At 41.7% G+C, this 17,653-nt stretch overlaps 1 protein-coding gene across 1 annotated transcript; it reads right to left on the reverse strand.

The window, feature by feature from the left end:
- Nucleotides 1–397: 397 nt before the first annotated feature.
- On the reverse strand, nt 398–13,818 carry LOC149238952 (SNF2 domain-containing protein CLASSY 1-like). Its single transcript, XM_089369707.1, has 6 exons — nt 13,764–13,818; nt 13,151–13,201; nt 5,462–5,512; nt 2,270–2,388; nt 1,826–2,119; nt 398–1,291 (listed from the first exon to the last, which is right to left on the reverse strand). The coding sequence occupies exons 1-6, from the start codon at nt 13,816–13,818 to the stop codon at nt 398–400; spliced, it is 1,464 nt and encodes a 487-aa protein (XP_089225833.1).
- Between the last annotated feature and the right edge of the window lie 3,835 nt (nt 13,819–17,653).

The following is a 17,653-nucleotide window of genomic DNA, read 5'->3' on the forward strand; positions in this document are numbered from 1 at the left end:
AAACTTGTCTGCTAATACCCCCATTGATATCAACACATCCAAAAATGCGTGGTGCACAGAACATTGTAAAATGTACATTGGAAGCTTGTCATGTCACGCACAAAATTTATATGCATGTGGGCAGTCATTGAAAGTGTAAAATATCATCAACGTCACAAAACTGTCTTTTTTGCTTGCGAATATCCTCGTGTTTAAAGATTCTTTGAAACATACTCATGTGATCCTTTACCACTAGCTACTTAAGCATATCATATTCAATTTGGAGAGCTTGTTGTTGCACATGCTGGCCAATATGGTCTCCACCTGAATTTTCTCCAACATAGATCAAACTCGACATCAATTCTTTCCAATCTGCTTTTCTGCATTTTTCCTCTTCCAAGGTTCCGTGTGCCACGAGCTAGTACAGATGAACAACCTTCTTTTGACCTATGCAAAATGCACGGTCGATTGCTTTCTTTGTGCAAAATGAATTCCACACAAGATCCAAAAGGATCACCCATGAAGCTTCTGTTAGATTGATTCCCATGCCACAGGCTTTGATTGATGCAAGCAGGACACGTGCCTTTCCTTGTTGCTGACTGAATTTATCAATTATACCCTGACGCTCATGCAGGTGGTGTTTCCCCTTACGCATTAGTATTTCTTGGCCTTTACACCAATGGAAGTGGAACTCAAGAATTTCCTCCAAGAGTTGCAAAGGTGAAATATACTGGCAGAAAACCAATGCCTTTTCCTTTTTCTCACAACAGAGCTTGATGATATCAACCACAAATTTCAATTTGATCCCTTGAGCGTGATCTTTTCTGCATGTGCCCACTTCAAGGTCAGGATGGTTAACCCCCCAGTACTTTTCAATGAATACCAGGTCTTTGAGAAGACATGGATGTATGGAGGCAATTGAGATCATCATCTCCAGCTCCACATTTGAACAGGTGGAATTTTTCATATGAACTATTTCATGTATTCTTCTGAAAAGTGTCTCTTGCAGGGGTGTTGGCCTTAACATCACGGTGTAGATTCTTAAACTGGGAAGTTCATTTAAAATATCTTCTTTATAAACGTCAATAAAGTCTTCAGTCATGGATTTTAACAGTTGACGACATGCGCTTCTTTCTCTGCGTCTTCCAGTATTTATCCTTTTTAAAATTTGCTCCACAAAATAGCGTCTGGCTATCTTCTCCTTCACCATTTCCTCAGAGACTTCACTCTGGTGATTCTTCAGTTGCAAAATACGATCAACAAAGGTTGGTCTTGCCAAACAGAGTGTGTTGAAGTATTTTTCAAAATTGTTCTGAAACAAAGTTCCAGATAGCAGAATTCGCAGCCTTGTATTCACTCTCGTTAACAAATTCCAAATCTTTGAGTTATGACTCCGAGGAATGTGGCCTTCATCAAGAATTAAAAGGCCTGGACTCCTTCTAAGGTACCTTCCTATCTGCCAAGTCTCTTTAGACATTTTGTCATTGTCTTCATTGGAGAAAGTGTAAAACAAAGAGTAGCTCATTATCAACACACTTTCCTTCTTATGCCATTCATGTAGCATTTTTATGCTCTAAATATTATAGACCTGGCTGATGGGTGCTTTACATGACATACACATTACAGATCCTCTAAAAGGGGACTCCCTCGTTGTGAAGTCTCTTAATGGGCTCAGAATATAAATGGGAATGTTAACATTCCACTTGTTAAACTCCCTTTTCCATGTATGGAGCATGCTTTTGGGGGCAATGATTAATGGTTTGCAGGATGGAAACAAACTCAGATAACTTTGTAGGAAACTTATAATCATGAGTGATTTTCTTGTCCCAGGAGCATGAGCAATAACACAACCTCCAACACGATCACTGCGTGATGATGCCTCCATTTCATCTGGGATTAAGGAACCAGCAATGTTTCTCCACGGGAATTCAAATCCCCGTTTTTGGTGAGCATTCATTTTCTTCTCCAACTCCGGAATTATTTTCCATATAGAATTGGGCTCCTCAGACAAATCATGAGACTGGAAGGATGGTAATCCCTTTAAGGAATCCAAAATGTGAATTGCCATGTCTCTAGAACAATTATCCTCGTGCAAGTGATAGCTTGATATGCTTTTGCTTCTTCCTGAATTCCATACCCCCTGTACGTTGCAAGGTACAAATGGAATATCAGCCTATTTTGGATTAGAGAAGATACAATAACATCATTTTCCTATTTTGACCAAAGTTCATCCATAAACTACTATTTTTCATGTCCAATGGCAAAGTATCCATATCATGTGTTTACTTACAAATGGCTCAAAGATGTTATTTATCTCTGCTTTTACAAAATTGCATAACTGGCAAATAAGTCCAACTTCTTCATCTAAGACAAACTTGAGTTGCCAGTTATTGCTGTTTTTCTCAAGTCCTATGCCAATAAACAAATGGAAGACTATCAGCACAAATAAAATCATCAAACAAAAAGGACGAGATTGAGCAATCACAATTTTTGGATTGCTTTAGCGCATAGCAATCAAGTACTTCTTTAATGTATCTTCCATAATATTTTACCTGGTTGAGAAGACTCACTAATTTGATTATGCAAATAGATTGAAATCCAGAGCTACATAAACACAAGGCAAACCCCTCAGAGAATTAAAACAGTTGCTCCCACTCTCTCTTTCTATGTATATAATTTGATGCATTGGAAACTGCCAAGTTCGCATAAGCACATTTACCAAAGATAATAACCATTACTTGAAAATAAGGTGCGATATGATATGAACATCATAATAGCAATACAAGAAAAAAAACCCACATAACAAATGGTGAAGATGTATTGTATAACTATACAAAAGCTATACTCTCATTTGTATTATCACTCTGTGTAGGACATGATTATGGCATTTACTTTATCTTTGACTATGTATTAATTAATCTTTTGATTGTAAATTTTTGCATTTATTATATTGTTTTACATTAACATAATATATTGTTTATATTGGTGGATAGATTTGAAGTGTTCTTGAAATCTTGGGCCACTACAAGTCAAGACTCCAATTTTTTTTAGCTTTTGTTTTATGACTGTAATGTTCCTTCCTAGGATAATTTCCCTGAATTTAATTTCAGGATTTTGGCAAATTTTTCTATTATGGGACCCACGAAATTTTTGGACTTAGGAGATGAAAGCCAAAATCATTTTGTTAGTGAGAGATGGGGGCCACACCCACATGGAGTATGCACTTCCTTGGAGGGAAAGTCGAGCTGCTAAGGTAGGAGGTCGAAATGCTTGAAGGAGGGGCCCACATGAGGAAGGCACTTCAAAATCTATAAATAGAAGGGGCCTAACAACCATTGGGGTCTTTTCTCAATCTAACATTTCTCTTGTTGCTCGAGTTGCTTAGTCGGGTCATAGTGTTGTTCAGTGCAAAGCTTTCACGGGTGCCCTACCCAGAGAAGGGACATGACACGAGGCCAACACCACAGCGAGCAGTCCAATGGCATGGACAGTTAGATAGACCAGGAGAGACCTACGGAGGAGGATGCTATGCTTCACTTGTCGGGAGCCTTGGGCACCAGACCATAGATGTACAGTGGGAGAGGCCCATTACATTGAAGTTTTGTATGATAGTGTCCAGGAGGATGATGTGGAGTTGGAGATAGGCAGGGGTGACAACAAGACACGTGTAGAGAGGGGGACCACCACCACTAGCACCACCTGGGGGAGCATCTTTCACACAATTTGGAGGAGTCCTAGCATCTTTGCATGGGGTTCCCAAATTTTTTACCCTAAGGATCAAAGGCACAATGCAGGGGCATCGTGACTCTTTTCTAGTAGACAGTGGGGCCGCCCACAATTTCATTTGACACATAGATGGTTTAGAGGCGGGATATCACTGATGAGCCCCAGAAATGGGTAATTATATGGGCTCATTTAGCCTTCTAATTTGACTTAATCCACCATTCTCATTATTTTATTGCTTGTTTTTTATTATATTTATGCTAATAGAGTGAATTGGGTTAGTCATTATGCCAAAAAGTTGAATGTGTGTTTTATGCAAATTTTTGGTCAATTATTGAGACAAAATCAAAGGTTTAATGAGCACTTGACAGCCAAATTCGTGGAAGAACAATGGAGAGGATTTGTAGGAAGGTGTCCCCTTCATTTATGAGCCCTTAATTCGAATTCTCCACCAGCAGCTCGGAGTTCAAAGGCCACCACATCGATGATCACAAGGGCAGCCGAGCAAGGCTAGTAAAGTTGCTATTAACTGCAAGTTTTGGCAACTGAGTTCCTAAAGTTTAGGAAAACTGTTGGGGTCCTCAATTTGTATAAATAAGAAGGCTTAGGGCCTCAGTTTAGTTAGTCAGATGTTAGTTAGATTTTAGTTAGATTTTAGTCATTTTTTAGTCTATTTTCGCACTCTTGTGTAGCCCTGTATCAGTACATTTTCGAGCTTTTTCTTGTAGACAGTTTTCGAGATGTAGCTATTATTTTTTGATCAATAAAGATGAATCCAGCTTTGCACCAGCTCTAATCTTTCTTAGGAGGTTGTAGCTCTTGGGGTTGGGCCCAACCCAAGTGCCAGTACCTCCTTTGTGTACTTTTATGTGTCTTTGCTGCATTCATAGAATAATTTCTGTTATTTAGATTAAAATCTTGCTTTGTTACTTAGGTTGTTCTTGATGATTAAAATAGTTTTTCATACTTCAGGTTGATTTGACAGTTTGGTAAAGGAAAAGATCTACAAAAATGCCATCAAGCAATCATTGATCCCATCTCTCCCTCCTTGGGACCATGAGTTGAGACCAAGGCATACTTGCTGCCACAAAAACATTGTTTTTGCCCTTCCATGCAATTGCTAGTGTTAGATTTTTAGTTGGAAAAGTTTATACCAGTTGCACTTGCATGTTTAAGATATGTTCTTGCTTAATTTCCATAGTTATCTTGCATGATTTCTTGTCTATAAACTTCTTTTCATCATGTTTCTGGTTTTTAGGTTAGATTAGGTCAAAATAGATAGATCTCTGGTTTTTCTAGTCTTAATTGTTTGATCAGTTTTGGAAAATAATGTGCAGAACACCTGTAATACCTCCCTGCCTACCCTTCCTCCATCATACAACCTGCTCCAACCCCTAATCCAAGATTCCTTCCCTTCATTTGGACATTTCCCCACTTTGCCCTAATTTCTACATTCTTGTGCATCATTGCTCCCTCCATCCTTGAACAAATCCAATCACCTTAATCACTCCTTAGCCTCATTTACTAGGTCCTAGACCCCTTAACATCCTTATCCAACTTCCATTTCCACTTTCCCACCGTTTTTCCACCATCAACCCTCCAAAATCCTCTTTTGGATATTCCTGTAGAACATCCCGTAGAACATCCTGTAGAACCCCTGCACACTTCCTGTAGAAGTTCACGTGAGCAATTTTTCGATATCCGATCACTGTGGAACTCTCTGGAAGGGTGTTAGGGACCCCTTAGGCCCTCTTCTCACCTTCCCAACCTCCTGCAAGTGCCCGCTCTGTTTCTTTTCGCCAATCAACCTCTGCACAGTCAAAAACAGTTAAAGCACATGCATAATAATTCTGCAAAATTACTCAAAAATGCAAAAAGATGTTTTCTCCAGATTTTACTATAGAAGTAGCTTAGTCACATGCATTTTACCTTTCTAAAAGTCAATGGCATCCATTTCCACTGCTTTCATCTCTTTTCTTGCACCAGTAGGGCTAGTTGGTAAAAACTAGGGTTTGCTAGGGTTTGCGTTTCTTTTCAGCTTTCAGCTTCTTTCTGCAAGTAGACTAGCCTCCTTTGAGTTAGCTTTCATCCATCACAGTTAAAAGCTTCTTCTAAGAGCTCACAGAAGTTGGCTTAAGCTCCTAGTGGACTTGTGCCAACTGATCAAGTGACAGCGTGCGACAAAAGCTAGTACTTGTGCATATAGCACCGTCGCTTCCAAGTTTGTTACGAACAACCAGGTTCATAAAAGTAAAGAAGAGAGTCCCAGGAGTTGCAGCATCATTGCTACAATATTGGGGCCCACCATCTTTTTGGCACCGTTGCCAGGGAAGCGTCAGAGTATTTGTGATTGTTGTTTTTCTTCTATCTTCTACTGCAACCTTCTGCGAAGTAGTTTATTTCAGCAAGAGTAGAGTAGTTGTTTCATTTCCATTCTGCAATTTCATTTCTGCAAAAGTAGATTAGAAATGTCATGCTTTCCTAGACTAGCATTTCAATTCTGCAAGCGTAGATTAGCATTTCAATTCTGCAATTTCAATTCAGCGAGCGTAGATTAACATTTCAATTCAGCAAGCGTAGATTAGCCATTTCCTGCTTTCATTTCAATTCCGCGTTTTCATTTCAGCAAGATAGATTTTAGTTAGTTGCAGTTCAATCTATTTTATTTTTTGCAGGTACAAGCAGATAAAAAAAAAAAAAACAAAAACAAAAAAAAAAAAAAAAAAAAAAAATCAACCAAAAAGATTTCCTTTCATGCCTTGTAGGAGTAGAGATAATTCAGAAAAATGTTTGCACAACACCCCCACTGCTTCACACAGCCAACCTTCTCTCTTCTTCGATGGTTGTGATTAAGAAGAACCCCTAGGTGAATAGCAAGACATATTTGAAAAACCTCTAGGGGAGAAAAAGAAGAAAACATTCCTCTGGAGAAAATGGCTGAAAACAGAAAATTTGGGAGCAGTACCTTTTCTTCCAACTCATCCCTTTATGTTGGAAAAGGTGAACGTGAAAATATGTTGGAAGATTTCAAGAGCGAGATGAGGCAGTTTCTTGCCATGCAACTGGATACCTTGCGGATCCAAAGGAAGCAAGAGGAAGCCAAGAGGGATTTGGCCATCTTTTGTCCCAGGTTCACTAAAAAGCATCATAGCAACGAATTTCCATTGCACTCCATAGAAGTGTGTTTTGTCTGTGAAGAAGACCATCCTACGAACCAGTGCCCTTCCTTGCCCAGAATTAAAGCTGCATATCAGAGGGCCAAAGGAACCACTGAACCACTCTATTATATGAACCAAAAGAGGCCACATGGACCCATACCTTACCAGTAGGGAATGCAAAGGACATCCCAGACTTATTACAGCCCCTATCAAGCCACTTCCATGCCTTCTTCGGGTCGCCCTGCTCATCCTTCCTGGTCCACATCCCCTCCTTGGTCGTATCCATGTTCATATTATGCCCAACCAGATGCTCATCCATTTCACCCCTACGCTCAGCCACAACCTCAGTGGAATACACCTCATCAGGGGTGGAGGCCCCAGTACAATACTCCTCCTGCTCTTTTTGCTCCACCACTTGCTCAACCGCAACCATCGCCTCCTGCTCCACCAAGGCAGTCCCAAATGCCTGTTCAACCGAACTCGAACCCAAATAACAGGCAGGCTCAGCAAGTATATAGTGGGAAACCACCTGGCCAACCACAACCCCATCCACATCCATCTCAAATATACACCCCCACTCAACTACCCGTACCACCATTTCCAAACCCACACATTGGAATAGCTCAACCCAATTACAATGCTGAGGCGCAACATGTCCAAACAACTCCTCTTGAGCTCAATGATATTCACCATAGCTCAAGAAGAGTATTGCAAAAAAGAAATTATATTGACAGCTTTGAAGGACCACATCCAGCAAACTAAGATTCAAAAGAGGAGATCAAAGGACCATGGGCTGCACTTGATAAAGAGAAGACAACAGAATTAGAGATCGAGAGAGCTCCCTCATGGTTACCATCAAATCCTCCATGTATTCAAGAGAAAAATCAGCAAAAAAAAGAAGATGAGAAGGTCATGGTAGAAGGTGACATGAAGAATGATCCAGATCAGCAAAAGGACCAAGGATATCAGAGCTATATTGAGATATGTTTCCAGGCGGTCACTAAGTTGCAGCAGTACTCTCTTCCTCAGCTATGTTTGATCCCTTCAAAGTCAAATCATTTGGTCTCTGGAATCTGGATACCTGTCAAAGCATGCATTTTAAGTCTCCACATGATTTTGTCTATCCTCTCGATGTGCACATGGCCCCATTGGAAGTATTCTTATACTTGAAAATGATTTTGTTTTTCAAGTAGGGTAGGGTAGAAAAAAACAACCAAGCCAAAAAAAAAATGGAAAAAATAAAAATCTAATGTGAAAACCTCCTCCGAGGCGCCTTAGATCGGCTCATTGATTGAAAACCTCCATGAGGCGGTCAATGGGTTGGAAAGAAGAGAAAAGAAAAAAAGGAATAAGATCCCTAGCCTCTTGGAGGCACCCAAGGCAGGAAATTAGGGTGAAAACCTCCATAAGGCAACCTAGTTGTTTTCAAAAAAAAAAAGAAAAAGAAAGAAGAAAAGAGAAAAAGAAAAATAAACCTAATTTCTGTTGAATAATTGCAGGTTGCAGGAAGGACATTGCAGATTAGGAGGATCGCACAAAACAAAGACAAAGGTCAGCACCAATTTGCAAGCATCCCTCACAATCCATTCCTCCATGACCACTACCCTTTCCCAAGATTTGGTCTCATTTGGACTAAGATTTCACCTTCTACAGGAAGTTCTGTGTCTTCTACAGGAACATCCTGTAGAGCCTACAAACAAGCCAAGATCGATCTCCGAGGAGGACCCGAAGGTTTGGAATCTATCCATGAGGCCTGTAAACATCCCTGCTCCCATCCATCGCCATATGTCACCTTTTTCCATCTCCGTACACTTCCATTGCACTCATTTTTTTATGCTCCTATATAGTCAAACACAGAAATCCTGTTTTCTTCATACTGCTAGCAAAAACTCCTTAATGACAAATCAAGCCGCAGTTTTTCACTCACCATACCTGTTACCCTTCGTCTAGATTCCTCATCAGCCAAGACCCAAGTCTGCATTATAGCCCAAGCTCATTTTTTCCTTACTGTGCAAAAACTACAGAATGCTCTGATACAAAAATACATAGAGCAGAAATTTGTTTTTTCCCTAACTTGAAAACCGTGCATCCATTTAAAAAATTGTTTTATGGGGAGTTGTATAGGGATGATGGCAACATGCCCAAGCAATTTCAGTCAATTTGAGTGCACGGTTTCCAAGAAATCAACCTCCATCACCTTCAACCATTTTTGTATTTTCTCCATATCCGTGCATCCATTTCAAAACCTGTTTCATGGGGAGATGCATATGGGTAATAATAACCTTCCCAAGCAATTTCAGCAAATTCCAATGCACAGTTTCCGAGAAATTGACCTCTGTCACATTCAGCCATTTTCAATTTTTCTCGAAATCTGTTCATCCATTGACCACAATTTTTCTATGGGAGGTGCATAACGATGATAGAAACATGCTCAAAAAATTTCAGGTCAATCCAATCTATCGTTTGGGAGCTATGGAGAAAACAAGTCATTGTCCTGCAAAAATCTAGCATCAACAGCATGAGGGTACAAATCTGAAGGTGGAAGCAGACTCCTGCAGCTTAGATCCAGCCAGAGGATATTTGCACAAGAAAAATAGCCACGTATCAGCAACCAGACCAACATGCATCCACAGAAACAAAGGCATGCGACAGAAGGAAAGGCCATAGCACCTCACAGCAAATGCATTCGACTTCCAGGTACGTGACTAAACACGTTCCTCTGTTGCATGAATGTAATTTAAGAACTGCATGGACAGTGAAATGGTTTTGATTAAACAAGATCAATGGCTAGCTAACTGGCCACCCTCATCCAGTTCAGACAGCGCCTCGTCTAGTTCAAACAGCGCTCAGTGGGTGCAATCGGCACGTGTGCTCAGCCATCTCAGGAAGAAAACTGAAAACAGGTAGTGGTCGCTGTTTAAACTCCAACGTAATTGATGGAAGTGATTACAGACAAGCAGCATATAGTTTCATAACAGCAGTGCAGTCTGCATGGGGCCAACATACATCCAGCCACCTCATCTCCGCACCATGAATCACGCCAGCAGTTAAAAGACAGCTCAGTTAACGCATTCACCACTCTTTGTTCACTATGCCTTCACGACGTTCTCGACTAGAGTACGCATCTACCACTTCCAAAGCAGCTAACCAGTCGTCCTCCACTAGATTTCTACCTGTTTTTTTGAAAATCTCCTGCCTATCAGGCTCTACAAGAAGCACAGTTTCATTCTACAGGAACACTGTCTACGGGAAGATTTGTACAAGAAGGGCATAAAGAAATTCTGCAGCCAGAAAATTTGAGATTTTTGTCAAAATTCGAGCTTGAAAAGAGATAGGCTCGGGAAACTGCTCTGAATATGATATATTTATATAAAGTGGAGGATTAAAAAAACAGTATTGGGTTGAAAGAAAGGAAATTGAAGCTTAAAAGTCTTCCTGTGTTTTTTTCCTTCTCTGAGTTCTACACAGTCTCTTCGTTTTTCTGCTCTGCATCCAAAATCTGCCTTTTTCTTTCTCACATTATTCTGAAAAAAGGGATGCAACCATAGAAGAGAACCTGTGAAAAACCAAATTTGCAACACTGTCCACTCTCTGAAGAAAAAACACTGTGTTATAAATATTCTCTGTTCTGTCAAAAGTATTGATTTTTCTCAGAAACCAAGAAGCAAATTCAAGTTGGAAAGAGTTTGAAGAAAAAATTGCAAATTGATGTTGTGAAAAAGAAGAACATGAGAAATACCTGATTCCAAAAAGACAAACCTCAGCCATTTCTCTATTTTCGGTTTTGAAAGTTTGTTTCCTCCCTCCTCACCTGAACATTTCCAGCAGTCACTACCCATCATGATAGGGAGATTTTTAGAAATATGGCAGGGGAAGATGAGGAGGAAATAGAAAAAGAGGAAAAGACCAATATGGAAAAAGAAGAACTTGAAACGGAGGAGGAAATCAAAACAGATGATGAGAAGGAAGACCCAGAACAGAAAAGAAAAAGACTAAAGGAGAGAAGGCAGAAACTAAACAAGATGAGAAGAAAACCAAAACAGAGCTTGAGGAAGCAAAACTAACAGAGGCCAAGAAAGCCCAAAAGAAGTCTGCCACAGCCAAGGCAGGCACCCAGCAAGAGAAAAAACAGATACACCCTGAGATATCAGTGACACAAGCAGAAACAGTGGGCATAGATATTTCTATAGGAAGTGAAGAAAAAGAACAGCAGAAAGATAAATCCTCTGAAATGTTGGCAAGGGAAGCAGCAGCTGTGCTTGCTATATTAAGCACACCTACAAAACAAAAAGGAAAAAGAAAAAGGCAAACCTCCATGTATTTCAAAGCCAGGAAAAGCACAAGAATTCAAACAAGCAAAATAGGAGGAACAATGGAAGGACATGGATAAGAAGGCAGAATTTTATGGCACACATGAGTAGACCACATCAGAAGCTTGGGATGGTAAGGAGGCCACCAGGGCCATCAAAGATGAAGAGATAGATTAGTTGCTCAGAGGATGAGCAACACTTTTAGTAGGGGGTGATGATGAGCCCCAGAAATGGGTAATTATATGGGCTCATTTAGCCTTCTAATTCGACTTAATCCACCATTCTCATTAGTTTATTGCATGTTTTTTTATTATATTTATGCTAATAGAGTGAATTGGGTTAGTCATTATGCCAAAAAGTCGAATGTGTGCTTTATGTAGATTTTTTGTCAATTATTGAGACAAAATCAAAGGTTTAATGGGCACTTGGCAACCAAATTCGTGGAAGAAAAAGGGAAAGGATTTGTAGGAAGGTGTCCCCTTCATTTATGAGCCCTTACCTAGAATTCTCCACCAGCAGCTCGGAGTTCAAAGGCCACCACATCGATGATCACAAGGGCAGCCGAGCAGGGCTAGTAAAGTTGCTGTTAACTGCAAGTTTTGGCAGCCGAGTTCCTAAAGTTTAGGAGGACTGTTGGGGTCCTCAATTTGTATAAATAAGAAGGCTTAGGGCCTCAGTTTAGTTAGTCAGATGTTAGTTAGATTTTAGTCATTTTTTTAGTCTATTTTCGCACTCTAGTGCAGCCCTGTATCAGCACATTTTCGAGCTTTTTCTTGTAGACAGTTTTTGGGATGTAACTATTATTTTTTGATCAATAAAGATGAATCCAGCTTTGCACCAACTCTGATCTTTCTTAGGAGGCTGTAGCTCTTGGGGTTGGGCCCAACCCAAGGGCTGAGGCTAACCAACCTGCCATAGGGCATTAAATGCCCGGGGAGATGCAGGCTGGATAGCCCGATAACACACGAATTCCCATTTCTTATTTAATGCCCAGTCTCCCCGTTCGCGTGTTATCGGGTTATCCAGCCTGCATCTCCCCAGGCATTTAATGCCCTATGGCAGGCTGGTTAGCCGCTGCCCAACCCAAGTGCTAGTACCTACTTTGTGTACTTTTATGTGTCTTTGCCACATTCATAGAATAATTTCTGTTATTTAGGTTAAAATCTTGCTTTGTTACTTAAGTTGTTCTTGATGATTAAAATAGCTTTTCATACTTCAGGGTGATTTGAAAGTTTGGTAAAGGAAAAGATCTGCAAAAAGGCCATCAAGCAATCCTTGATCTCATCTCTCCCTCCTTGGGACCATGAGCTAAGACCAAGGCATACTTGCTGCCACAAAAATATTGTTTTCGTCTTTCCATACAATTGCTAGTGTTAGATTTTTAGTTGGAAAAGTTGATACCAGTTGTACTTGCATGTTTAAGATCTGTTATTTCTTAGTTTCCATAGTTATCTTGCATGATTTCTTGTCTATAAACTTTTGTTCATCATGTTTCTGGTTTTTAGGTCAGATTAGGTCAAAATAGATAAATCTCTGGTTTTTCTAGTCTTTGTTCGATCAGTTTTGGAAAATAGTGTGTAGAACACCTGTAATACCTCCCTGCCTACCCTTCCTCCATCATACAACCTGATCCAACCCCTAATCCAAGATTCCTTCCCTTCATTTGCACATTTCCACGCGTTGCCCTAATTTCTACATTCTTGTGCATCATTGCTCCCTCCATCTTTGAACAAATCCAATCACCTTAATCACTCCTTAGCCTCATTCACCAGGTCCTAAGACCCCTTAAAATCCTTATCCAACCTCCATTTCCACTTTCCCACCGTTTTTCCACCATCAACCCTCCAAAATCCTCTTTCGGATCTTCTTGTAGAACCCCTGCACACTTCCTGTAGAAGTTCACGTGAGCAGTTTTTCGACATCCGATCACTATGAAACTCTCTGGAAGGGTGTTAGGGACCCCTTAGGCCCTCTTCTCACCTTCCCAACCCCCTGCAAGCGCCCAATCCGTTTCCTTTCGCCAATCAACCTCTGCACAATCAAAAACAGTTAAAGCACATGCATAATAATTCTGCAAAATTACTCAAAAAAGCAAAAAGATATTTTCTCCAGATTTTACTATAGAAGTAGTTTAGTCACATGCATTTTACCTTTCTAAAAGTCAATGGCATCCATTTCCACCGCTTTCATTTCTTTTCTTGCACCAGTAGGGCTAGTTGGTAAAAACTAGGGTTTGTTAGGGTTTGCGTTTCTTTTCATCTTTCAGCGTCTTTCTGCAAGTAAACTAGCGTCCTTTGAATTAGCTTTCATCCATCACAATTAAAAGCTTCTTCTAAGAGCTCATAGAAGTTGGCTTAAGCTCCTAACGGACTTGTGCCCACTGATCAAGTGACAGCCTGCGGCAAGAGCTAGTACTTGTGCATATAACATTGTCGCTTCCATGTTTGTTACGAACAACCGGGTTGATAAAAGTAAAGAACGGAGTCCCAGGAGTTGCAGCATCATTGCTGCAATACTGGGGCCCACCAATCACTACAAAGGAGTTTGAGGGGTCTTCATTCCTAGTGTCGGGGGATAGTACCATGTAGCATACCCGATATGTCCTCGTTTTGATAGTGACCATGGGGAACTACTTGATGACGGATCATTTCTTCATGGTGGATGTACCAGACACCAATGTGGTGATGGGTGTCCAGTGCCTCTACTCCCTTGGGCGGGTCACTATGGATTGGAGGAAGTTGGAGATGAAGTTCACAGGGTCAGATGGCAAGTTAGTTGTTCTTTGGGGCATGCATTCATATCCTCCATAGACAGTTTAAGTGCACAGGATGGAGGCTAACTTGAGGCATGTGGACATAGCAATGGCAGTGGATTTGAGGATATCTGAGTCTGGGGGACATCGCAAGCCACCACACCTCAACATACAGGCCATCTTGGATAGGTATCCGGTAGTGTTTGGGGATGAAACACCAAGGAAACCCCCTGACAGAGGATTTGAGCACACGATTGAGCTAGAGTTGGGGGTACAAGTGGTTATTACCACTCCATATAGACACCCCAAGGCCTACATGAATGTGATTGAGCAAGCCATTCAGGAGTTACTAGCACTTGGGCATGTGAGGCCTAGCTCTAGCCCCTTCGCTTCATCAGTTGTTCTGGTGAAGAAGAAGGATGGGACATTGCGCATGTGCATAGATTACCGAGCACTCAACAAGAAGACCCTGAAGAACCGCTACCCCATTCCACGCATTGATGAGCTAATGGTTGAGCTTATAGGAGCCAAGTACTTTTCTGAGATAGACTTGCATTTGGGGTACCACCAAATCAGAGTGATGGATCAGGACATCCTCAAGACGACCTTCAGATACCACTATGAAAATTTTGAGTTCTTGGTTATGCCCTTCAGGCTGACCAACACACCTGCCACCTTCCAGTCCTGCATGAACCATGTGTTACGTGGACAGTTGTGGAAATTTGTATTGGCATTCTTCGATGCCATTTTGATTTACAGTGTGACCTGGGAGGAGCATCTACAACGCTTGGAGGCAGTGTTATGCATTTTAGAGGAGCAACAGTTCCACGCCGCACTATCCAAGTGCGAGTTTGGGTTGATAAAGATGCTCTAATGTGACTCAAAATGTCACTGAGTTGAGGGGCTTCATGGCATATGCACCTATTACAAGAAGTTCACGAATGGCTTCTCACAATTGGAAACTCCCCTCACAAATCTGACCAAGAAGGGGGATTTTACATGGACAAATAGAGCATAGTCAACATTTGAGCACTTCAAGGAGGTGATGAGCAATTTTCCAGTAGTAGCACTCCCAGATTTCACTCAACCCTTCACCTTGGAGTGTGATGCATCAGGTGAAGGAGATGGCATAATATTGTCACAGGATGGCCACCCCATCGCTTCTGAGAGCCAGAAGCTCCTTCTGCATCAGAGGTCGTATTCTATTTACGACAAGGAGATATTGGCCATTGTGCATGCATTGGCCAAATTCCGACAGTACCTAGTGGGCAACAAATTTAGAGTGAAGATTGACCACAACAATCTTCGACATTTCATGGGGCGGCAAGGCTTCAATGACAGGCAACAAAGTTGGGTTAGAAAGATCCAGGCCTATGATTTTGACATTGAGTATGTCAAGGGCAAGCACAATATAGTAGTGGATACATTAGCCAAGACGCCTGCGACACTTTCACTCATGAGCATTTGTCATGATTGGACGACACAGTTGTTGATACAGTACTCCAAAGATCGACGGGCATGCAATGTTTTGGAGGGTACACATGCTGATGAGCGTTACAAGGTGATGGTTGACATCATCTACTACAAATGAGGCATATTCTTAGTGTCGGGTTCACAATTGAGGGAGAGGATTCTCCACGCAGCCCATGACTCCCTATTGTCAGGACACCAGGGGTTCTTGAAGATGTATAGGACGATCAGAGAGTGCTTCACGTGGAAGGGCCTCAAGGGAGATGTGTTGAGGTATGTGCAAAAGTGTGAGGCTTGTCAAAGGAACAACAGAGAGTTGACCCATCCAGTCGGGTTGTTGCAACCACTTCCCATTCCTAAGGGGAAATGAGAAAGTATCTCTATGAATTTTATCATGGGGCTTCCTATGGTGTAGGGCAGAGATTGTATATATGTGGTGGTGGATCGGTTGATCAAATATGCGAATTTCTTTGCTATTCCAGCCCGGTATTTTGCTTCCAGGTAGCAAAGATGTTTTTCAGGGAGGTCTTCCGCTTACATGGTCTACCCAAGACCATAGTCAGTAACAGGGACACCTACTTCATGGGAGCATTCTAGCAAGAGTGTTTCCAATTAGTGGGCACAAAGTTCACCCCCAGCACCAGTTACCACTCATAGACAGACGACCAAACTAAGAGGGTCAGAAAATGGTTAGAGGGCTACCTACGGAACTATGTGACCAGGCAATAGAGAGCATGGATTTGGTGGTTGCATTTGGGCGAGCACTGCTACAACACCACCCACCACATGTCCATTGGTATGTCACCTTTCCGTGACTTGTATGGTTACAACGCTTTATCTTTTGCTGACATTGTTTTTGGGGACAGTCGGGCCCCAAAGGCCAAAGATTGGATCCAAGAGATCCAAGATATCCTCAAGCCTCTCAAGGAAAAACTGTTGACAGCACAGAATCAACAGAAAGTGTATGCAAACAGACATAGTATTGAGAGGCAGTTTGAGAAGGGGGACATAGTCTTCCTGCGACTACAACCACATAGACTATCCACACTAAAACATAAGGGGGCCGAGAAGCTAGAATCCTATTTTTATGGGCCATACTAGTTGATTAGGAGAGTTGAGGAGGTGGCCTATGAGCTAGATCTTCCACCAAGAATCAAGGTCCACAATGTTTTTCATGTCTCATGCCTCAAACATCCATAGAGTTACCTCCACTAGATAATGAGAGACATCTTGTGTTAGAGCCGGAGGCCATTTTGGAGACTACAGAAAGGAAGTTAAGGAGCAGAACCATCAAAGAATACTTGGTACACTGGAGAAATTTACCAGATGAGGATGCCACTTGGGAGGGTGAGCACATACTTCAGCATCCAACACTCCATTTGCTTGGGGAAAACAACATTTGGGAGGGGAGGACTGTGATGTTCCTTCCTAGAATAATTTCCCTGAATTTAATTTCACAATTTTGTCTATTATGGGGCCCGCGAAATTTTTGGACCAAGACTTAGGAGATGGAGGCCGAAATCATTTTGTTAGTGGGAGGTGGAGGCCACACCCACATGGAGTACGCACTTCCTTGGAGGGAAATTCATGTTGGTAAGGTAGGAGGTCGAAATGCTTGATGGGGGGGCCCACATGGGGAAGGCAACTCAAAAATTATAAATGGAAGGGTCCTAACAGCTATTGGAGTCTTTTGTCAATCTAACATTTCTCTTGTTGCTCGAGCTACTTGGCCGGGTAACAGTGTTGTTCAGCGCAGAGATTTCCAAGGGGAGAGCTCACCCTTTTTTTGGTGGACTACGAGTCCCCCCGAGGAAGGTAAGATTGTGCCATATTGGAGGGAGATTTGTGGAGCTCAGGGTGCATCGAACAACCATTTCACTCAACAAATCTTGTGCTCCAGGAGGACGCAGTAGGGGATCACGTGCCACTTATTTCAGCTATCTTCTGGGTGGCATTTGCCGGGAAATTCTTTTCATAGCTACTCCAACATAAGACAAAGCTAGGTGAATATTTTTAGGGTCAAAGATTGCTACATTGAGGAAGGTCGAATTCTTCTCACCCATGGCTAGTGCAGGAGCCCAATTCTAGCCACACGTGGGAGGTTGATGAAAGGGGTTGGGGAGTTAGATTGTACCAGGAATTTGAGGAAGTCATCCGGTGAGTAGAATTCAACACTTTTGGAGTGATTGGAGGGCTTCTTTAGTGCATTTCCAGACAGGCCGTATTTTCTATCCAGTTTGAGGAGGATGTGGTACTTGGGG

The sequence above is a fragment of the Pinus tabuliformis genome, chromosome 8 (assembly GCF_031772625.1).
Source record: "Pinus tabuliformis cultivar Carrire ecotype Pingquan chromosome 8, CPIR1, whole genome shotgun sequence".
Lineage (NCBI taxonomy): Eukaryota > Viridiplantae > Streptophyta > Pinopsida > Pinales > Pinaceae > Pinus > Pinus tabuliformis.